Genomic DNA, 24746 nt, shown 5'->3' on the forward strand with positions numbered 1-24746 from the left:
TTTATTTTATTTTTTATCTGCTCTCTTCAGATGGATCCGGTGCAAAAAGCAGTCATAAACCACACATTTGGTGTGTCGCTCCCCACAAAGAAGAAACAAGTCATTTCTTGTAATGTCTGTCAACTTCGCTTTAACTCTGACGTGAGTATCATCAGCTCTGTGTGTCTTCTTTCATACTGCTGCTTCCATGTGCTCGGAATAATTTTTTTAACATGTTCATCATACCAGTACGTGGGGGGGGGGGGCAAATCTCACCGCTCTGAAGTGGATCTTTGAATTTATTCAACTGCTTGATGTGATGCCTTCTAGTTTCTGCTAGTTGTTAGATTTATCAGATTGCATGGGCAACCGGCAGGTTAACGTTTCATGTTTAATAAGCAGGGACGGACAAATGCAGTGTGCGTTTCCCCTGCTATTTTCATCCTATACGATGAGCCTGTAGCCAAAACTGTTTTGGTGAGGGGCAGGGGAATCATTGCAGAGCAGATAGAACATAAATACAGGTAGACTTGAAAGTTTAATGTTATTCTGCTATATTAAATATTGATAAAATATACTTTTATGAACTTTAAAAATAAGGGCTTGCCAGTTTCCCTACCGCCTTTGTGTATTCCTCGGTGAGTGAGACTGGAAGGTGGGAGCAGCCCGGTTTCCCTTTTAAGTGAGTGATTAGGCAATATTCTGCCCACATGCTTTCCCTCATAGGTTAGGAAAGGATATTTTGTTTACGGGAACCTATAGCTTCAGGGAAGAAGTCTGGCATGTCTCTAAGAAGGCTAGTCCCTTACATTGCACATGCACATTCCTGCTTACAACTCTTATCGGCTAACATCCCTTTTTAACTAACCTCAAAGGAAAGTAAACTGTCTAAAAGTGGGTTAGTGAGCATTGGGTGGGGATGTGGTTACAGGGGCGAACGAAGGTGTTGTGACACCCGGGGTGGGGCGTCGCTACGTAGGGCGCACGTGCAGCGTCACTACGTACAACGCATGCGTTGTATGTAGCAACAACGCACATGCGCTATACATAGCGGTTTGGCGGCGGCAGCACTCCAGTGCCGTATGGACGGTGCCAGGATCCTCTGCTCATGGCTGCAGCTGCAAACGGAGGTTCCTCTACATGTGGCTGTAGCGGCGATGGAGGGATCCCACCGCCATTCGTATGGCGCTCAAGCGGCGCCAGTGACAAACCGCTATGTACAGCGCAAGTGTGGCATCGTTACATACAGTGCATGCATGTGACGCTGCACATGCACTGTATATAGCAGTTTGCCGCCGGCGCCAGGATCCTCTGCTCGGAGCTTAAGCCGTGAACGGATGATTCTCCACATGCGGCTGTGGCGGCGCAATGGCTGCTCACACCGCTGCGAGCCCCCATGGGGTGCCTTCTTGTCACCTCCCAGACACGGCACCGCCCTCCCGTTGCGACACCACTGTGTGGTTGTGGGTTGTGTTCCTGTTCTGCGTTTTAGGCCAGCCACACCTAGAGCCAGTGTGGTGTAGTGGTTAAGAGCAGTGGACTTGTAATCTGGTGAACCGGGTTCGCGTCTCCACTCCTCTACATGCAGCTGCTGGGTGACCTTGGGCTAGTCACGCTTCTCTGAAGTCTCTCAGCCCCACTCACCTCACAGAGTGTTTGTTGTGGGGGAGGAAGGGAAAGGAGAATGTTAGCTGCTTTGAGACTCCTTCAGGTAGTGATAAAGTGGGATATCAAATCCAAACTCCTCCTCCTCCTCCTCCTCTTCTTCTTCTTCTTCTTCTTCTTCTTCTTCTTCTTCTTCTTCTTCTTCTTCCAGAACGCTTTGTTACATTTGCCCTCCCTCCTGGTGTTCTGTTCTCCCCCGAGTGGCATCCCTTTGGCTGCGTAAGGGCAGACTATTGGGCCAGGGAACAACCCCTAGTGGTGCAGCAGTAAAACTGCTAGCACATTTGTAAAAGCTAAGCAGGGTCCGGTATGCTTTCCAATTGGATGGGAAACCGCATGTTGAGATACCTGCACTGCAGGGGGTTGGACTAGAGGAGCCTTGCGGTCCCTTCCAACTTTACAATTCTCTGATTCTTATGAGTTTGCTGTTAGTACGTCGAATATTTGTTCTGAATAGGGACAGATGCACATATATCCTGGTGTGCTGCCATGCCTTTGGTATTTTACTTGACCGTTGGAAATAATAATGGAAATAACAATAATGGAAATAATGATGATGATGGAAATAATAATAATACAGACTTGGGCTTTATATGAGCAGGGCTGGACAAACGCTGGAGACATTTGAGAGCCTGTGAGTGTCTGTGGAATAGTTTTCCCCTCACCAGTGGATAACCTAAGCAGGCTTCACGCATCTGGGATTAGGGAGCAGAGCCTCCTGGCTAGAAGGCATGGATTCTAGGCAGAGCTAAAACTTGAAGGCAGTTCTTCTGTTTTAAAGACTTCTAGGTTTGTCCTCAGTTTTTTGAACAGTTTTTTGTGTTTATTTAGGAGGCTCAAAACATTTCACTAGAACAACTCAAAACAATTAGAATTAGGGGGCAGAGATAATTACAATCCCTTTTCAACAGACATCATTTGTTTTCTTTGTGTTGAATTATAACCTTATTTTCTTTGTTCATATAAATACAACCTGGGCAGTGCGATCCTATGCATAAAACCAGAAGTAAATGTCAGATTGTGTTCAGTGTGTCTTGAAATTGTATGTAAGATTGCAGCTTCAACGTACTCTACCAAATAATTTCAGTCAATATGCATGTAATGCACGCACACCCACACATCGTGGTGACTTCAGTTTCTGTGAAGGTTCTGTGTAAGAGAACCCAGATCAAACAATCGATCCTACTCAAATAGTCCTCCTTTCAAAAAGCACATGAAATGAATGCCAATTATAAGTTTACATCTGATTAACATTTCCTTTCAGTAGTTAACCTCAAGGCAACTAATTATCATGTGCAACACATTTAAAACATTATTACGCATATTACTGAAGATTGCTGTTGATGCTGCTTTGCTGTCATTAGCACAGGAATGACATATAACACAAAGAGCAAGCGTGTGACATTTTGAAATCAAAGTTAAGGGCTTGCAACGTTCGCTTTAGCTTATTTATTTGTTAGCTTAGTTTCCAATCTTCCGTCCAGTTTTCACAAAGTAGTTTGAGCCTCACAACAACCCTGCAGAGTAGGTGGGGTTGAAGAGAGGGTGACTTTCCCATCTGCCTGTGAGTGTCAGAGATCAGCAGGAATTTCAACATGTCCATGCCTGAGCCTCACATCGTTGCTCAAGGCTAGCAGCCAATATGCAGCAGACTATATGGTGCCCTCCACCAAGTGTTTGTTGGACTACAGCTCCCAATATCCTTGACCATTGGCCATGCTGGCTGGAGCCGATAAGAGTCCATATCAAGGGGGCATCTTGGAATTGTAGAGTTGGCAGGGACCCCGAGGGTCATTTAGTCTGACCCGCTGCAATGCCCACTGGTTATTTCTCTTCTAGCCATTTACACACCCTTGCTGCTTCTTATAACTGCCTCTCCAAACACTTCAGCAAGAACAGCAGCTACGTCATGTTAAAGTCCTGAATTCTTTACAATGCTGTTCAGGAACTGCATGTGGCTCTTCTCTCATTTACCTTCTTTGCTGCCGCGGGGCTGGCTCAACAATTCACCTCAAAGAAAGCGTGCTAAAGATGTGGTTTATCACGTTTGGCAGCTCTGTTCTCTGAGGCCATTTAATAGTCTTCCCACTCCAAGCCAAGTTCAGAACCAGCTCAGGCTATATTAATATCCTCTGAATTTCTTCTAATTGTGTCCTTTAAACTCCCTGCCCACCACTCCCACTGGTAGTTTCTTGTTAGTCTATTTATTATCTCTATCTTTAACTTTTGGCTTTTGGAAAAGAGAGCAGAAAACACCAACCCCCAATTTTTGGTTCTTCAACGAAGCGTAATGCTTCTTTCATTACCAATAAGTGACATATCTACCAGCTGCATGCTCTTTGTATGATCCAGGACTTTCCCAGTTCAAATCATAGTTCTGCCATGAATTCATGAGATTTTAAGTAAGGCATTCTCTCTTTGAGTCTCTCATTGCTTAGTATTATTGCTGCGAGCACCAGGACACAATTCCCTTTGCATCTTTATTCTCTCCTTTTCACCTGTGAGGTCAAGGACTCCCTCTTCTGGACTTCTACCACACTGCACCATGATAAACCACTTTGTGCATGCTGAGATGCATGACTTTTTACTGAGTGAGTTTTGGTGCTGATAACTTTATAATACTGCCAGTAACTCAAATGGCTTGTGATAAGACAATATGTGGGTTCATGTCTCTAAAGAACCCACCTTTATGATGGTTTCAACTGTACCTGACTACTCGACTTGCAAGTTTCCCCCTCTTGGAATGCTCTAAATACCTGCCCACCTTTCTGGGTTTTGTTTTTTTGAATCCAAACACTCCCATTTACTCATCCACTGATGCAGATTTATGGAACTCTTAGAGAAGATGGAAATGGAAATCATTCAGCCTTAACTCGCTATTCCAAAAGAGCTCTTAGTTCACTCAGCTGCTAACCTCTTTGTTTCTTTGAGACTTTGTGAGCAGTTTCCTCTGGAAAGATCAGTGCACAAAGATTAGGGGCAATTATCAGTAATTTCAGCCATTCTGTCATGTATTTTTTGGGGGGCGGGGGGGGGAGTGGAAATAACACTATTATCAATATATTAAGAAGTGTGAGAGGGCTGTCTCTACCATTAGGGAGAGTAATAGATTGTGGGTGTCATGAAAGGCAGCATACTATTTAGTGATTTAATTAATTAATTATTGCTGCATTTTTAGTACTGTAGAGAGATGCTTGTGGGATTTTCCACATCGGTTGCCAGAAAAAAATGCTTAGCACCATACGCCTTGACTTGGAGAAAGGGGCGCCATTTGCTACTCCACCTGAAACGGCAAATTCTCTTTGGCCAGCCCAGACGATACCATGTACAAAGGAAGTTCAGGAAAGGAGAAGACTTTGTCGTTTAGTCATTTAGTCGTGTCCGACACTTCGTGACCCCATGGACCAGAGTATGCCAGGCACTCCTGTCTTTCACTGCCTCCCGCAGTTTGATCAGACTAATGTTGGTAGCTTTGAGAACACTGTCCAACCCTCTTGTCCTCTGCCGTCCCCTTCTCCTTGAGGATAAGACTGGATATGCTTATTCATGTCCCAAGAGTGCGTGATACTGGGAAGAATTATGCTGTATAAGCAATTGTAGGCACAGAGGTTGCTACTTCTCAAATAGCCATTTACAGAATGGCTTTCAACAAAAGATCCAAAAGCCTTTAGAATAAAACAAACATCAAGGTGAAATGTCCTCCTTTTTCTTACTTTCACATACAATTCTTTCAACTGCATACACAGTTGAAATCACACAAACCCTACTTGCAAGTACATCTGCTTGTGGAGACTTCCAGGAATGGAACCAGGAATTTTGCTATTTGCCATATGCACACATGAAAGTTCAGATTTTAGAACTAGTTAAAAGTTACGCAGGTGTTCATTTTTTTAAAAAAATGCAATTTGCACTGATCGCTAATACTTCAATAAATGCCTGTATGTTGGTGTTGTGTATTCTCTCTCAAGCATACCTTATTTTAGTATGCCGCTTTGAAAAGTGAATGTTGCCGTTCTTATTTGTATCACTTACAGCTGATTGAATTGATTTGGTGTCAGTTACCCTTAAACCAAGTCTTTCGAACGTGGATAAGCAAATGCAGGGATATCCTTCTGCCTGCTCAAGTTTCTGTTTCTTTGCATATCGCAGATCTGCAGTTCTAAAACTACAGTGGCACCAAGTGCTCAAGGCTGCTTGTTTCTACGGTGCAGTTGTGCCATTAGAGTCCATTGTGGTCTGGATTAAGGATATAAATCTGTGCTTTGTCAAGAAAGCTGTGCACTGGAGAGGATCACATGTAAACATGTAGACACTGTGAGGTACTGGAGAAATGCAAGGGGGAAGCTTGTCTGCTTCAGACTGAAGGTGAGGGCCCACATTATGGAGTGCTCTTACACACAGAGGGGGTGGGGACGGACAAAAACATAGAAAACTAGTTTTAACTAGCAAACACTGCTACCCTTGTTTGCATGCTCCCCAAAGATTGCCAAACGAATCCTCCTTTTTGTGGAGTATGAAAATGATACTTCCTTTCATCTGTGCTGTTGGAGGCACAAGAACTTTTCCATTAAAATGTGGCCACAGCCCATCATGCTTCTGTTTTTTTTTTTTTTTTTAAATAATATTTATTAAAGTTTCAAATGTTACAAAAAAGAAAGAGATAATTCCAAGTTAAACAAAAACTTAATAACACATCACAATAAAGAAAGAAGAGAATAGATTTTTTTTTATAAAAAACAGAAAAATAGAAACAATTAAAAAACACAACGAACCTTCCCATAACTTATCTCTCATTTACTTGTTTCCTTGACCTCCTCGCACCTCCCTTTTTTGTATTCTAGTTTGGTTAGCTATTTCAGCAAATCCTTTCCATCTTTCCCAATTTTTATCCTATAATTTATCTTAATATAATGTAACTTTACCTTTCCTCCTTTCATCCATTAACTATCTATTTTTACTTAATCCTTTATAATATTTCTGCTAAAGCCACATAACTTCATTCCAGCCTCCTTCTAACATTCCTTAATTTTACAATGTTTCTGTAAATAAACTTTAAATTTCTTCCAATCTTCTTCCACCGCATGCTTCTGGGATTCTTTCACTTAGCTTCAGGCTCTACAGCCCCATTGCCTCTGTCTTTCTATTCAGTTGCCCTGACAATATTTCTTCTTCTTTTTCTTTGGCGATCACTCGTAGCCGAGTGAGATTGTCTTCCATGAACACAGTCTTAACAGTGAGTCCATAAGTGACTGTGGAGGCCAATTCTGAGTTGACGCGTCTTTCCACAGTGGAGACATAGGTTTCCAGGTGGGAGTTTATCACGGTGAGGGTTTGCCAAACGTGCCTTCCTCTTAGCACGTTTCTCCTTTTCACCCTGAATTCATGCTTCTTAAAAGTCCATGAAGGATGTTCTCCAGTTGGAGCGCTCGTAAGCCAGTTTCTCCCAGTTATCAGTGCTTATGCATATTTTTTTTAAGATTTGCCTTGAGAGTGTCTTTAAACCACTTTCGTTGTCCACTGGTATTTTGCTTTCCATTCTTAAGTTGGGAATAGAGTAGTTGCTTTGGATAATCAGGCATCCGAACAACATAACCAGTCCAACGAAGTTGGTGTTGAAGAGTCATTGCTTCAACACTGGTGATCTTTGCTTCTTCTAGTACACTGGCATTAGTTCACCTATCTTCCCAGTGAAGTGTATTTTTTTTTGGAGAAACCATTGATGGAATCTTTTGAGGAGTTGGAGATGGTGTTTAAAAGTGATCCATGTTTCACATGGTAGTACAATAGATGGTAGTACAATAGCTTTGTAAACAAGTATTTTGGTTTCCCTGCAAATGTCCCGGTCCTCAAACACTCTGTGCGTCAATCAGCAGAAAGCTGCGCTCACAGATCTCAGGCAATGCTGGATTTTGGCATCAATGTTGGCCCTTATGGAACTATAACTGCCCAGGTAGGAAAAGTGATAAATATTTTCCAACGTTACACCATTAAGTTGGATTTGTGGTGCTGCGTAGGGGTTGTTTTGTGCTTGTTGTTGCAGCACTTTGGCTTTTTGGATATTGAGCGATAGGCCATGCTTTGCCGAGTCCTTTATCTGCTAAACTGCTATGAATATTTGCAAAGACTTCTTGACATCACTGCAGATTAGCCATTGGTTCAAAGAGGCTTGTATTGATACTCAGGGAGCAAGGCCAAAATTTAACCCTTTGTATAAGTGGATTTGAGAAGGAGTCCCTTTTCGGAGAGCATTACAATCAAACCTCAACTCCTGAACAGCTCCATTTTTGAACGATTCGACTCCCAAACACCAAAAACCCAGAAGTAAATGCTCCAGTTTTTGAACGTTTTTCGGAAGCCAAACATCTGACGCGGCTTCCACTTGAGTGCAGGAAGCTCTTGCAACCAATTGGAAGCCGCGCCTTGGTTGTCAAACCTTTTGGAAGCCAAACCGGCTTCCGGAACGGATTACGTTCAACAACCAAGGTTTGACTGTATTTATTTGCTTGCTACATTTATATCCTACCTTTCCTCCAAGGAGCTCAAGGTGGCATACATGGTTCTCTCCCTTTCCATTTTATCCTCATCACAACCCTCATAAGAAAGGTTAGACTGAGAAACAGCAACTTCCCCTAGATCAATGGCTGAGTGGGGATTTGAACCCTCATCTCCCAGATCCTAGTTTTGGCACTGAAACCACTGTGTGTGGTGTTCTCTCAGATACACCAATGGAGACAAGAGGTCAGGTTCCTTCAACATCATGTTGTTTCATTTACTTAACTCTTGGTGGGATAGTTTTGACCTGGCTTTTTTTCAGCTGGAGCTCACCGGAGCTCAGTTCCGGCCCTTCTCATGTAGGCGCCATTGCCATTATAAGAGAACAAGGGAAAAGTTCGTGGTGAGCTCACCTCTTTTTCTAGAAAAATAGCACTGCCTCACATTCAACTCTCACCTGTAGTCTGTACCTTCTGACTTGAACCTTCCATAGAGCTTCCCTTCGAAACATAGCAAGCCTCTTAAACATTACACTACTGTCAGGGAACTGCCATCGGAGCCAGAGGGAGAGGGAGGGCTCCAGAGGGATTCCGGAGAGCGTCCCGGGAGGGAGAGAAGCAGCCCATCTTCTGGGGAAGGAAATCAGCGTAGCACCAGTGGAGAAGGGGGGCAGATGGGGGAATCGGCGAGGTGGCTCCATGACTCCTCACCGGAGACCAGCGGGGAGAGCACGGGTCCTCCGCTGCCCACACCCTCCCTGCGCAAAAGGCTTCCGTGCAGGGAGAGTAGGCGGAGACTAGGCGTCAAAGAGCTTCTTTGCTGGAAGAAGTTCAAGAAACGCCCACTGACGGATTCTGCCAGAGACTGAGACAGCCACGGGTGAGTGGCTGTCCGGACAGAAAAGGTTCACTCAGGCAACCCAGCCAGGTGTGGCGCCGATTTACGCACGAGCAACCCCTAGAACCATTACAACTACCTTTCACACCAAGTTTGCCTTTTGCTTCTCTCCAGTTTTGTGATAATTATGACATTTGTATGCATAGATAACGGCCAATTAATTAAACAGTGTATTTGGTCTTTTGGTGTTTCAATTGACTTTTTTTTCCTAAACAGTGGCAGCAACAACAAAGCCTTTTTTCTATCCTTTTCCCTTTCTGTGTTAAGTAACAGAGCAGGTCAACAGTAACAGAGCACGGAGAAAAGAATCCCAAATAGCTCAGTTTCAAGAGTGTACAGCTTTACCACCATCTGCCATGTGACAGTTATCCTCTACGGCAGCTGTTCCGTCTTAGGCAGAATGTCCCTGAAACAGCTCTATAATGTCAAGTATCTAAAATACAGCTTTTCCAATCGGCAAATCCTGCTGTGGATCTCTATGCATACATCCACCAAGTTGATAGCTGGCATGGTTGGCACGGAAAATGAAGACAGGGAGGCCGTGATTCACTGCCCCTTCCTGCCCACTCCTAAACACTTGAGGGGTGAACTCAAAGCCTACACCACCCCACTATCTGTTAGTAAATGCACAAGAAACGGAACTATGCTCAAATACTTAAGTGATACGTCTGGCTAGATCCAGGTAGCTTATTATTGTTTCAACATCTATGGACCTGAAGTTTTACAAAGGTCCCTGCCCCAAGGGATATTACAATCCAAATATACACACAATCTAAAAGGGAACACAAGAAAGGAAACGAGAGCAGGGATGATAGGATCCAGAGCTCAACAACATCTGGAGGAACACAGGTTCCCCATTCCTACAATAGTGGGGTGAGCACTTTAAAAGACGTAATGATGATAAAGTGGCCTTATTTTTTGAGAACTGACAAAGTGGTCTTAAATGCTGAAGTGGAAACACCCCAAAGAAAGTACTTAAACACGAATTAGGATTATAAAAACAACCCCATAATGGTAGGGTTGATAGGGACCAAGGGTCATCTTGCAATGCAGGTATCACAGCTAAAGAATTCCATACAGGTGCCCCCCCAACCTCTTCTTAAAAACCTCCAATGATTCTGCTGTAGAACAGTCTTTTACTGTCATGTTTAGTCGGAATCTCCTTTCTTGTAATTTGAATCCATTGGTTTGGTAACCAGTAACTTCTGCAAATTTCCAGCTGCCATTTATTGTTATTTTATGCATGCTCCTGGCCTGTACTATTTCTAAAGGCGAGGACCACATTTAAAAACAGATGAATTGCTAGCGGATACAAAAGATGTAGAAGGAATCAATAACACCAAGTGGAAATCCACCAAAAAAAGTATAGCTGGAATTTTTGTCAAGCATTCCCCACCCCTGTCTAAATAAGACTATTTATATTGATTCTTTAAGTTTGGAGGGTATTGAAGCAGATAGGTGGTAATTAAAAGCATAAATCTCAGGGAGCCTGTGAAGGTAATTCTCTTCTTTGCAGACAGAACTGACAAAATGATGAACACTTCAGCTCCAACATGACAGAAATATTACATGATTACAGGCTGCTGGGGCATAATGTGCAGAAAGTTCTCTTCAACAGAGGCTATTTAACAAAGCTTTTAACAAAAGTTCTTAGTTTTCCATTTGAATCAATTTAATGGTTATTAGTAAAGGGTTGATCTATGTTTCTCCTGTCTCTGTGTCATTTTCAATGATACCCTGTTTTGCATTAATTTTTTTTAAAAATACGGTAAACGAAATGCAAAAAGCACTGCTAATTTGAGGAGGAGAGGAAACTGTTGCATTTTAGAATATTGTAAGGAAAGCTTTGCATTAGTTTCACTTGGGTGGGTGGGTGGGTCTCTGTCTGTCTGTCTACCGGTATCTATCTATCTATCTATCTATCTATCTATCTATCTATCCATCCATCCATCATCTTCAGATGGCAAGTCAAAGCAGGTCCTGCCTTGGTAACAACATTCAGTCCTACTTCTCCTTAGTAAGCTTAATAGGGCTTTCTTGGTAATGGCACCCACCATGTGGAACATCCTCCCATCAGATGTCAAGGAAATAAACAACTTTCTGACTTTTAGAAGATATCTGAAGGCAGCCCTTTTTAGGGAAGTTTTTAATGTTTAATGTTTTATGTTTAATGTTGGGAGCCGCCCAGGGTGACTGGGAGAACCCAGCTGGATAGGCAGGGTATAAGTAATAAGTTGTTGTTGTTGTTGTTGTTGTATTTAAATGCAGAAAAACGTGGGCCAGGCAACCATATTAACTTGCTCCTGGAGGTAATCAGGAGAACGACATGTAAACAAACTAGGAGCTTCGTTAGTTCCAAAAACAGAGTTTTGCACTGTTAAAATTATAGTAGACAGACTCACGATATTCACAGTTTGTTTCTGTTTATGGACCACTATTGCTGGATTGATCTGAATATGTTTAGGACAAATTTCAGTCTCTTTTTTGCATTTTCAAAGTTAGCTTTGGCAAGAGTGAAATACTCTCCCATTCCATAGCTTTCAGTAATGTGTGGTCTTTAGAAGTAAATAGAAGTGCTATTATAATGCGAAAGAATGATTGATTCACGCATACAACTGTAATAAAACACTTGGGGAAGCTTGTGATTTTTAAAATTTATTTTTAACACTGTTTGATATTTAGTGCTCACAGTGTTGGGGGTTTCAGTAAGCAATCTCTAAGCTTTGTGTAGACTACAGGTATCATAAACTAAAGGTTAACAAGATTTCAAAAAGCCCTGCTATTATCTTTGGAATTGTTACTTTTTTATTCGTTTTACTTTTTCGTGCATTTGATTGTTACTTCTTCATTTCCATTTCTGGAACTGTGAGGAATTTCAAACACTGTATGTGTAGAATGCACACCTAGGGCTGGTCATGCTTTTAGTTGATATGGACTAATCTGTTAACAACTTCTTTTTCCGAGGATTTGGCCTCAGAGTAGTGAATTTGACTCAGTTTTTTTCATCCCCATAACTATATATTCCAATTAACTGTACATGCTCCATATGTTTAGCATTAATGTGAATGTATACATTTTTAGCAGCTTCTAATGATGATAAGTTTCTCTGAGCAATTAGTCTTTATTTGTATAATTATTTATATAATTAACTCAAAGAACCAGTATATCACAAACACAGCATAAAGAATGACAAACAGAATAATCCTTTGACACAAACATAAAATCAAAGGCAGTGCTTCATTCTTAATATTATCCTTTGGTGTTGTTCCACTGCTCATCTGACTGGATTTCTCCTAGCCATAGTGATTTAAAATAAGTTACCATATCTTTCCATCTATAAGATGCCCCCATGCATAAGACGCCCCCTATTTTGGGGGACTCAGATTTAAGAAAATGGGGGAGTCACTATCCATGTATAAGACACCCCATAATTTTTGACATTATTTTTAAGGAAAAAAACCTAGTCTTATACATGGAAAAATACGGTAATTCGCTTATCAGTGTAATATTCCTGAGTGGTTGCTATAATGCTGCAATTTAAAGGACATTACCAATACTTTGGAAGTATTGTAATGATTTTTAGAAAAACTGGAAAAGGAACTCTACCTTATTTATTAGACCAGTTAAACATTTCCTAATAGGAACTTTATATGCTATTTCAGATAAGCCTCAAATCCAGCGAGAAATTTACTGGAGATCTGTTAATGGAGATCAATTGGTGTGGATTAATGTTCTCCAGCTCTCGCTCTCTCTTTTTTGCAAATTGGTAGTCAATCTATATGCGTGTATTGCATATTTGTACTTTCTGTTTCATAGCTATTCATCCTAACTAATCACTTGCAGCAATGGCTCCATCACTGGATTTTGTAATCTGTGGGTTGTCTCTTTAACATTATTTTTTCCAGCCTCTAGTTTTAAGTAAAGTTGTGAAGCTAGGAGATTTTCATTTCTCCATACAGAACATCTTCAAAAGAAATAGCTGCTGTTCATTAAGACCAAATCTAAAATATTTACACATATGAGAATAGACTGCTTCCCCCAAATCATAACGCTTTCATGCCTCGTTCCCCACCCCCATCCCCGCCACCTCATCCAGAAGTTTTGAGTGCATCTAAAAGGCCAGATTAATCAAAGGAATAACAGGTATATATTTTATGGAGCTTATATTTGAAGAGCAGTGGGTGGCAACTGGCTAATTGGCATGCCATTACCCAACCTTGTTACAACGAAGGAAGGCAAGCACCAGGCTCCATACATATAATTTTTATAATTATGATTCTATATTTTAAATGAGTGGGAATAAAAGTCCAACTTAGTGCAGTGTATCATTATGAAGCAGGCTGTCTCTAACGTTAGTCGAGTGAGACACACAGCTTATTTAGACGGGTATGACTCAAGGTAGTGCTGGTGGTGTTTACTGCCCTGGTTAAACCAAAATGCTGCCCATTCCCATGTGTTGATGTAGTAGTAGTAGTAGTAATAATAATAATAATAATAATAATAATAATAATAATAATAATAATATTTATATGCCTCCCATCTGACTGGGTTGCCCAACAAAATATTAAAAACACAATAAAACATCAGGCATTAAAAACTTCCCTGAACAGGGCTACTTTCAGATGTCTTCTAAAAGTCAAATAGCAGTTTATCTGTTTGACATTTGATGGGGAGGCATTCTACAGGGTGGATGCCACTACCAAGAAGGCCCTCTGCCTGGTTCCCTGTAACTTCACTTTGCATAGTGAGGGAAGCGCCAGAAAGCCCTCGGAGCTGGACCTCAGTATCCAGGCTGGACAACGGGGGTACAGTTGCTCCTTCAGGTGGACAGGACTGAGGCTGTTTAGGGCTTTAAAGGTCAACACCAACACATTGAATTGTGCTCGGAAACGTACTGGGAGCCAGTGTAGCTCAATATGACAACAGCACCTTAAACACGCAAGAGTTAACCCGGATGACTGTTCTCTTATTTTCATTTTTAAAAAATGTCTGTCACTTCTCTGTTTCCTTTCCTTCACAACTATGACTTTGCCCTCAGGCAACTGGTAGAGATGGGGGGGGGGGAATGCTCTCAATCCTGTCCCTTGGAACGGAGGGAATATCAAAACTGCCAAGGAGCTGCTAACCTGCTTCTGTACCTGCCTCCTCCAGAAATGAAGATGGCAGCTTGCTTGCTCTCCGCAAGGCACTTTTGTAGCTGAGGCAGGCACCTTGGGGATTGTGGCGCCTCAGGTAGTTTCCTAGTTTGGTTCTTCAATTGTTTCTGTTGAGCCATATAAAGCTAATATTTCACTGTAGTGACCAATACAATAAGAAACTAGGAAGCAGTCCTATACTAAGCTAAGCCTGTTGGTGCAACCAGCTGTCTTTTGTCTATTATTTATTTATTCATTAAATTTGTATACAGTGGAACCTTGGTCTCAGAAGCCAAACGCCGACACCCGGAAGTAAATGCTTCTGTTTTTGAATGCGCCTCGGAAGCCGAATGGCTTCTGAGGCGCGTTTCTCCATTTTCTCAATGGAATTTGCCGACCACCCATTGCACCTTGGGTTATCGAATGTTTCAGAAGTCGAACAGTATTCCAGAATGGATTACGTTCGACAACTGAGGTACCATTCTACCACTCTTCATTTGTAGATCTCAGGGCAGTTCATAACAGGTCTATGCTAGGGGTTCCCAAACTGTGGTCCTTGAACACATGTGTTTCATTCAAGTGGTCCATGGCATGTCCACATAAAAGATTCATACCCAATCCACAAACACACTAGATAGAGAGGTATCTGATGTGTGGCCTTTGTACATGCAGAAAAAAATCCTAATATGAAGCAGACCCCAAAAATAGATTACAATGGTGCCCCGCAAGATGAATGCCTCGCAAGACGAAAAACCCGCTAGACGAAAGGGTTTTCCGTTTTTCGAGGCGCTTCGCAAGACGAATTTCCCTATGGGCTTGCTTCGCAAGACGAAAACGTCTTGCGAGTCTTGCGAGTTTTTTCCCTCCCCCCCCTTTTCTAAGCCGCTAAGCCGCTAATAGCCGCTAAGCCGCTAATAGCGCTAATCCGCTAATAGGGATGCTTTGCAAGACGAAAAAACCGCTAGACGAAGAGACTCGCGGAATGGATTATTTTCGTCTTGCGAGGCACCACTGTACAGAGTTCCTGAATGCATTCAAGTAGTAAGACATTACAGACCACATGTTACAGAGGAGCAGTAACTAAAAAACCTTCAGGCAAAGGGTCCCATGTTGGGCAGGTGTCTGAAAGCAGTGAAGGGCTGGATGGGGGCCAATAAACTGAAGCTGAATTCTGGTAAGATGCAAGCACTGTGGATAGGCAGTTCCTGTGTGGACAACCTGTTCTGTCAGAGGTTGCATTCCCCTGAAGGAGCAGGATTGTAGTCTTGGGAACACTCCTGGATTCCATTTTGCCACTGGCATACCAAGTGCTTTCTGTGGCTGGAAATGCTGAGGCCCCGCACAGGCCAGCTACAGCCTTCTCTGGAATAGGATAGCCTGGTTCCAGTTGTTCATGCTAGATTACCGCAATGCACTCAATGTGGGCCTGTCCTTGAAGATCACAAAAGCTGCAGCTAATGCAGCTGCTAGGTTGAGTGCGCAACCCAATTGTTGCAGGAAGTCCTGCCCTATCTCACGAGTGAACAAAGAATCACATGAAAAAGGGAGTCCAGAGTTTATTTCTGCACAGAAGTTTGATCCAGTGGGATTGCTCCACAAAGACTGGGCCCAGAACATTGGAGCACACGCCTTTTCATATAGTTTATATACATTCCATTTCAAATCCTCCATCCAATCAGAATGCTTAGTTCCCTTCTTCCCATTTCCTTATAGGGCACATAAGTACAGTCATACCTCAGGTTAAAGTTGCTTCAGGTTGAGCATTTTTGGGTTGCGCTCCACAGCGACCTGGAAGTAATGGAATGCATTACTTCTGGGTTTCGCCACTTGCGCATGCGCAGAGACTCAAAATGACGTCATGCGCGGAAGCGGCGAATCGCGATCCGCAGACACAGGTTGCGTTCGCTTCAGGATGCGAACGGGGCTCCCGAACGGATCCCGTTCACATCCAGAGGTACAGACAATGCTGCCTCTCTGTGATTGGTCTGATTTTACCGCAGTGTTGAGGATGTGTACTGTTTCCTTATGTATATGTTTCCTTGTGATTGGTTAGAGTTTGCCACAAAGCTGAGCATGCTCAGAACACCAAAACCTTATTTGGTGTGCGTAATTCCCTGTAATGCATTACATCACAATGGTACCATGTGCCACAGGTCCTGAAAGTTCTGCACTGACTGCCAGTGAGCTACTGAACCCAGTTCAGGCAGTTAGTGCTGGTGCAGAAAACTCAGTTTGCTTAAGTATCTAAAAGACCACCTCATCCAGTAACAAGAATCTAAGACCTTAGAATCAGCAGGAGAGGCTCTGTTGGTACTGCTGCCATGTGGTGCTGCCCAGTTAATTTTGGCCTTATTGTGGAATGCCCTCTCAGGTAAGGTGCATTTGTCTCACTTTAAAGACATACCTGGTGGCTGAAATATACTGTTTCTGGCAACCTTGAAACTGATAGCTGTGAGGTTATTAGACTGTTTTTAAATGTTTCTAGATGTTCTTAAATGTTTTTAAATGTTCTGTTTTTATTTTTTATCGTATTGTTTTGCTTTGGTGTTTGTTGCCCTGGGCCACTTTGGGAGGAAGGAAGAGATGGAAAAATAAATAAATGATCTTTTTGCAGCCATCCTTAACCATGACTTAGGTATTCAGACATAATGCTTAGCCATGATTTGTGAAAACAAACAACAGTTGGTCCTTATGTCTGCACAGGGAGATTATGTTTTGGTTTCTTCAGTACACACAAAAACCAGCAAACTAAAATTGTGTCCTACAATACAAACGCATTCAAATCAAACAATATACAAGGTGGGTCATGAAATGCGGGGGAGGGGGGGAGTGGATCAAATTATTTTTCATTACATCTGCTCCTCTTTTCATAATTGCAGTGTTGTTGTGCCTGTTGTCATTGTATCTGGCAAGGGCAGCTATGCTGGCTGGTGAGAGAAAAGCAAACAAGAATATTGTCTGAAATATAATACATGGCTCTAGTTCTGCTGTTATGCAGGATAATCCTTGAGCGCAATGAGAATACTGCTGAATTACATCACCACACGAAGTAATGAGTTGCCTTACGCTTATTCTCTTACCATCTGGCTCCTTCATTGATGCAAGCCAGTAAGGGGAAAAGGGTATATAATTTTGTCAAGATCAGGTAACAGAACGCTACAATTAAAGTTCCCAGCACTTCATGCATCCATATTAAAACATTAAAAGAATTTCCAAACTTCTATTACAAACCATGTAATTTTAACAATCCAGAACTAAGAAAGAAATATGTACATAAAGAGAATTCAAAGTAATGTCTTTTGCCTGCCTCGAGCCATTAAAAGCATCTGAAAATATGTTCTTAGAAGGTTCTCAGTAGTGAGTTTCCTTATGCTCCTTTCACATAATCCCTAATTCAAATTGCTAAGTAGGAAATAACTGAGAGCAAAACACTGAAATTTTATTTGCTGTTCATTTCTTAGTATACTGTACTTTTGTTTTGCTTCTCTCCTGTTAAATTTGCAAATAAAAAAATGGCTTTAAAAATTATCCCCCCAAAATATAGTTAAATTCATATGGACTATTTCAGGGGTTCCCAGATTGTGGTCTATGAGCGTCATTCAAGTGCCTGTGGATCAATGGTTGAAAGGAGAAGATGGTGCATCCATCTCTTTAAATATGTATATTAAATTTTAATTACATTTTAGTGCGCCTTTAATTTCTTATATTGTGTTTTATTGTATTCTATAGAATTCAGTTTGTAATGCAACAAAATAAAATATCTATGAAATTAGAAAGCAATTAAAATACAATTAAAATCATGCAGCATTTAGCACAGTGCATTACACTTGCTCAACAGACTGATGATGATGATGATGATGTGGTCCTCCAAGACTCTCAACAATTTTTAAGTGCTCCATGGGAGGGGACGTTGGGGAAACACTGAACTATCTTCCTTTTTCTTGAGTTTCCTGCTTAGACAAAGTATCACATTCAAACATATGTTCTAGAGATGGAATGTGGGGTTTCAAGGTAGATGACTGCTTGTACAACACTCAGAGACAACCATCAATACAGTGAAACACTGAAATGAATATAGGCCCTGTTTTTGCATCAATATCTCTGTTGAACCTGCTGAATTAGGACAAATGTTCTTCTAAGATGCTGAAACATTACAATGCCTTTGTGTCGTCACTCCACAGTGTGGCACAACCTTATGGATTTCATTTTGTAGGTAGGTTCAGCCCAAACATTAGGCAGAGTGAGGCAGATGTGGCTGGGAGGGAAGGGGAAGTTTGCAGGGATTGGTGACAAGTTGTGTGCCTAACAGTCTAACTGTGCCATCAAAGATGGCTTACTTTCCTCAGGTGTGGTGGAGGACATTGCCCTATCATCAGTGTTTAAGTACAAATCATCTGCAAGACCAGTTGGCTTTAGTACATGGAATGGGAAAGTGTAATGTTTTCACCTTGGGAAACAAAATGTCCTGGTCTGGCCCTGTTTGCAGGTGCCACCTGTTGAAAGTCCCATCGAAAGGTTGTGAGATGGTGTATCTCTGTGTACTGTAAATTTAGAAAGTAGCAGACCCAAAGCTTTGTGTTTTTTATATTGTGATTTTATGTTGTGAACCGCCCTGAGATCTACGAGTATAGGGAAGAAGAAGAAGGAGGAGGAGGAGGAGGAGGAGGAGGAGGAGGAGGAGGAGAATATAGATGCTTACAAAGACAACCAAAGGCTGGTGAATTTAAAATAGTACACACACCAAACTGCTGCCCAGTTCTACTTCCCATAATGCTCTTGAGCCCTAGTACAAATTTTGGAGTGGACGCCTGCATTGCAGGAGGTTGGACTAGATGGTGCTCAAGGTTCCTTCCAACGCTACAATTTTATGATTATATAATCCTGTAGTTGCTGAGGCTACTTTGAGATAATGGTTACCTTTGGAGAACTGAAACCATCATAGGTAAAAAGCAGTGCTTTGTAGGTTCTGTTGCAATATATTTTCCAATGAAAATCAGTCTAGTTGGAGTTAGTTCTGCATGCCCAATTACATTCGAAAACCTGTGTATAGCCTTTTTAAAACTATGACTGAGATATTTGTTGCAGAAAACACAACATATAAAAAGATCTTCTGTTAACCCATCATTGAATTAATGCCATCTTCACTCGTAGTGGGGGTTTCAGATTTAAAAGATTTTGTTCATGTGTTGTTGCTGTTTTTCTTTCCATTGAAGTATCTCACTTGGGTGTTCATTGGTTAAGTGTTTGATATATTTCATAACTGAGTTTATAACTAGTGTAATATATGTCTGGGCTTTGTTTGTTTTCAACAGGTTTCATGTACAGTAGATGAGGAATGAAGTGAATCAAAGCCAGTAGTAGGTTATCACTGATATTGCAGGCATCCCCATTGTCAATATCAGCCTTTCTCTTCAGTACGCCTCTGTCTATCATGTCGTAGTCTTTTGTTTTTTGCCTTGGGCCTTTCCAGCACCACAAGCTATGCAGTAAACATAGTTACAGTCCAAAAAATTAAAGGGACACTATCTATTTGAAAGTTGCGTAGCCATTTGAAAGCTTAACAAACAGTCATGGTAATTTAAAGGTCTATTGACCCCAGAAAACATCTGCTTCTCAATTTCCATGGGCCTTGTCCTCACATGCTGCTTCAGCCCTTAGAAACTAGGTGGTGTAAACCGTGCGCAAGTGAACCCAAGCTTCTTGGAGACCTGGAAGAATAAATAAGTATGTGTAAATAAATTAAAAATACTTAGGTAATAAGAACAGCAGCTGAGATGGTGGCTCAAGCTCTCCCAAACCTTCCACTGTCCGCTTCCTCACAAGTAATGAGTGAACCAAGAGAAACTGCATTTGTTTGAATATGAGAGATCCCCGACCCTTTGACAAAGAAGCTGGAGAAAACAGGAGAAAGGAAATGGGGTACAGCGCCGAATCCTAACCACTAGACCACCAGGCATTTGGATCATTTCCCTCCAAAAGAATTGATAATATCAATATTTAATGGTTTCAACAAGGTATCTTCCAAACACTTTAAATAAAATCACCTTTTTCAAAAAAGAAAGAGGGTTATATTTCCTTCTATCCTCCCAGGGAGATTTAGCTTCTGGAAACGAAATACAGTCATACCTTGGGATAAATACGCTTCAGGATAAATCTTTTCGGGTTGCGCTCCACGGCGACCCGGAAGTAACAGAGCGCATTACTTCCGGGTTTTGCCACTCGCGCATGCGCAGTCAAAATGACATCACGTGCATGCGCGGAAACGGTGACCCACGAACACGCAGGTGTGCAGTCGCGTCTTACGTTCCGTTCAGGATGCGAACAGGGCTCTGAAATGGATCCCGTTCGCGTCCCAAGGTACCACTGTAGCTTCAGAGCAGGCCCCATCTGTTGACACAGTTTTCATATATAGCGAGTGGCAGGACACACTGCATGTCTTAAGCTCAACAATTGTTTATTTAAACCTACAGAACACAACGTAACTGAATAATGTACGGATTACTGATTGCCTTCTTGACCAGAACTGCCTAGGACTTTTAATAACTTAGTGCAGGGGTGGGGAAACTCTGACACACTGACCAGAGTTGGCCCACAAGAAGTTCAAATTTGGTCTCTAAGGCTGTTTTCTCCAAACCACCCCTTCTCACCCCACCCTTCGACATCATATATGATGATAGATTGTCTAGCATCATACATGGTGAAAGGCAGTACAGCTGAAACCTCCTAGGTCACCTGCACAGATCACACACCTGATACCTGCAGAAAGCAGGCTTTAGCTGTGTGGGATGCTTTGAAGTTCCAATCAAAGCTCCTAATCATCTGACACCAAGTGATTGACAGGTGGGCAGCCCCACCCACTTGTCCAATCTACAGCCACCAAAATGGTTCCCTGCCTCTGACTTAGTGGACCTAACCTCTCCCTCAGGCTTTGCATCCAAAAGTTAAAGCATTATTTCCTGTTCCTCTCGCATCCTAGTCCGAGCCATTCTGGGCTTCATCTTAAAGAAGCAGTATAAATATTCCGTACATAGAGCACATGGTTTGTTTTTCTATAGCTTCTAGAAAACTAAAAGCAGCTCCAAAATAGATAGCGGTGCTCAGAAATGCAATGTGAGGAATACAGAAAACACATTGTACAGTTTACTTCAAATACCTCCCTACCGAAAGAAAAAATAAATATTTTTTTAAATAAAATTGTAAAGGATGGTGACGGTGCAAAACCTCCATCAACCTTTTTAATAGCAACCCACCATACAGCAACTTGTTAATATTTAATAAAAGCATATATCTCAAACAAAATGACCAATTCAAAAGGTGAATTGTTGTTTTTAATTGGTTTAACTTTAAATGGAGCAGTGTCTCTTTAAGTACTGTACATGTAAAAGTAATGATTATTCAATTAACAGTACAATCCTAAGCTTACTTACTTGGAAATATATCCTGTTGAACTCAGCGGGACTTACTTCAAAGTAAACATGTTTAAGATTGGGCTGCCAATTAATCAGATTCCCTCTTGGTGTGGTGCCTAATAATAATGAAAAGGATGTATACTTTTGCAAGCAGTCATCCTTAGCATTTCTGCTATAATATTATAGCCAGTATTTTAACAATTTATCCTAAGTTTCTAGATATCCCCCTCCCCATGCTAACTCTTTTCTTTTCTTTTTTTAAAAAAAGTTTCTGCACAGTCCCCTACCGAAAAGTACAATATAGAAATACAGTATGTTTTATTCCTTTTCCAGGTGGAAAAGTTGGTGTTTTGCATCACATGCATCTTAAGCCTATCTGCTGGGTCTTAATGGCTGTTTTTCCTAGTGCGAATCCATGAGGGCTGTGTTGCTGAACACAGATGTACTTGTGTGTTTTCCCTTCCATTCCATGTGTTCCTACCCATCACTTGCACCCAAGTGACGAGGCTTTGTTATTACACAATGTCCCTAGGTGACTTTTCAATGGCACCTAGTGTCACTGAGACTAATACAGTTGTCCTTCCTATAGCAACAAGGATTTAACAACACCCAGAGGGTTTGGAACCCAGCAGAGATGTTGAGGAAAGTTTGCGCACTTGGTTTTATGGCTTGTTTTCACTTTTAACACAATGAGCAAAAGTGCAACCTTCCTAATCCATGTCGGCCACGGTATTCTTAACAGTACCACCTGCATGATACAAGAAATGTCTCTTGCATTGTATTTCTATATGTGAGATGCCAAGTTGTGGCCATATCTCTGTGCCCTTTATGAAAAGCATGATTTCTTGTTCGCCCCACCTCTAAACATGTCAGGTGGGAGCATTTTGTTGTTGCTGCTGTTAAAATGAGTGGAGTTTATTCCCAATCAATTTGCCTATGGATGGGGGTGTCCTGTGTGTTAGTTTTTATTGCACTTACAATATTAACTTAAATAGTTAATATGTACACTTCAATAATGGCACAGGCATGTCCATGTTCTGTTATTTAAGTTAAGTAAACATTGGGTTTAAATATGTATCAGGAAATGTTTTTAGCTCTCTGACCTCAGTCAAAAATATTTCAGGAACGAATTTGTTACGATAATGCTGTAGTCAATGGATAAATTTCCTATCATATTAACAATGTCTAGGACATTTAATACTGAAAATATCTGGTTTCCCCACCTACCCTTTAATGCCATTATAGGTTTCACTTTGTTTCTTAAGAAATGCAGCAAGAAAACCCAGTAGACACCACTGTGCACCTCTGGAAAACAAAATGCACAAAAGCAACCTTATAAAGTTAGCAGCTTGAATCCGATGCATGTCTTTTATACATGTGGAAGTAAGCCACATTGCACATTAAGTTCAGTTTGGCTTACCACCATATAAATTGGCATTGGATTGAAGCTGAATACAAATGTTCAAAGATTGTAAAACACACCCAATAAATATATACAGCAGCCATCCCTCTAAAGTGGTCTGGCTTTCAAAAAAACACATCCTGTGAGAGGTTGAGTTATGGTATAAAGGTAAAGGTAAAGGTACCCCTGCCCGTACGGGACAGTCTTGACAGACTCTGGGGTTGTGCGCCCATCTCACTTAAGAGGCCAGGGGCCAGCGCTGTCCGGAGACACTTCCGGGTCACGTGGCCAGTGTGACATCGCTGCTCTGGCGAGCCAGAGTCGCACACGGAAACGCCATTTACCTTCCCGCTGGTAAGCGGTCCCTATTTATCTACTTGCACCCGGAGGTGCTTTCGAACTGCTAGGTTGGCAGGCGCTGGGACCGAGCAGCGGGAGCGCACCCCGCCGCAGGGATTCGAACCGCCGACCTTTCGATCGGCAAGCCCTAGGCGCTGAGGCTTTAACCCACAGCGCCACCTGCGTCCCCTGAGTTATGGTATAGTATGGTGCAATCCCATACATGCCTGCTTAGAAGTAAATCATATTGAGTTCAATGAGATTTACTCCCAGGTAAGTGTCTGTAGGCTTGCAACCTGGCCTGTGTAATTTTGCCAGCAAATATGCCTTTTTCCTTAGTATTATGAAAGAACCATACCTTTTAAATTTGAATTTTATATGCTCCAAAATCTATAGCATTGCTATATTTTGAGAAATAAGGGGTTGGAGTGATATCCAACTATGTTGTACCCAGAGCAAACCCACTTAATGGATCTACTCTGAGTATGACTAATAATCTAATTATTTTATGCCTTTAAGACTATAGCAATATTTCCCCCATTAATAGCAAGATTTCCCCCATTAATTGCCTGATTAAATAATGAAGTGATGCTCCCCGGAATGAAGGCTTGTGAGGAAACAAATCTGTTTCTACCGTTAAAACAAATGCGGGAGCTCAGTGTGTGTTCATCAGCACTCTCATGCCCATGAGAAATTGATGAATCACATGGTCTGTCTTAATAAACCCCAACACACCTGCTGGCATTGTAGTGATCTAACTATTTGTAGCCTTATGTTGGTACAGGCCTACACAGCTTGCCAGCTCCCAAAATGAATGAAATCTACCAACCGTCTAAGGTGGCTCAATGGAGGTTCCATAAAACCTCCTGTTGTTGTTTTTCTGCAAGCCCAGGAGTGCAGAACCTTAGGAAGGAAAGGTGAGTTCCATGCACATAGAAGGATATAATATGTGGCTGGCCAAGTGCATCCACATTGATAGGCCTGCAAGCTGTACTAGGGTACACAGAAGATAAAGGCCACCATGCACAACAAGTATATGCATTATATGCACTTATGTGCAGTGATTTCTGTAGACTTTGGTACTTCTCTCTGTTTAGGACTGCAGCGGTGGCGCTGTGGGTTAAAGCCTCAGCGCCTAGGGCTTGCCGATCGAAAGGTCAGCGGTTCGAATCCCTGCGGCGGGGTGCGCTCCCGCTGCTCGGTCCCAGCGCCTGCCAACCTAGCAGTTCGAAAGCACCTCCGGGTGCAAGTAGATAAACAGGGACCGCTTACCAGCGGGAAGGTAAACGGCGTTTCCGTGTGCGACTCTGGCTCTGGCTCTGGCTCTGGCCAGAGCAGCGATGTCACGCTGGCCACGTGACCCGGAAGTGTCTCCGGACAGCGCTGGCCCCTGGCCTCTTAAGTGAGATGGGCGCACAACCCCAGAGT

At 42.1% G+C, this 24746-nt stretch overlaps 1 protein-coding gene and 1 long non-coding RNA gene across 11 annotated transcripts in view; one reads left to right on the top strand and one right to left on the bottom strand.

Annotated features, from left to right (window-relative positions):
* ZNF385B (zinc finger protein 385B) overlaps positions 1-24746 on the top strand; it is a 198284-nt gene that overhangs the window by 147873 nt on the left and 25665 nt on the right. For all 10 annotated transcript variants that reach the window (XM_079979910.1, XM_079979918.1, XM_079979909.1 and 7 more), the window contains one exon: positions 31-141. In XM_079979910.1, the coding sequence (XP_079836036.1) occupies positions 31-141 (111 nt within the window). The remainder of the gene's footprint in view (positions 1-30; positions 142-24746) is intronic.
* LOC307220637 overlaps positions 1-24746 on the bottom strand; it is a 165391-nt gene that overhangs the window by 24049 nt on the left and 116596 nt on the right. The window lies entirely within an intron of this gene.

This window comes from Podarcis cretensis (assembly GCF_951804945.1).
Source record: "Podarcis cretensis genome assembly, chromosome: 1".
Lineage (NCBI taxonomy): Eukaryota > Metazoa > Chordata > Lepidosauria > Squamata > Lacertidae > Podarcis > Podarcis cretensis.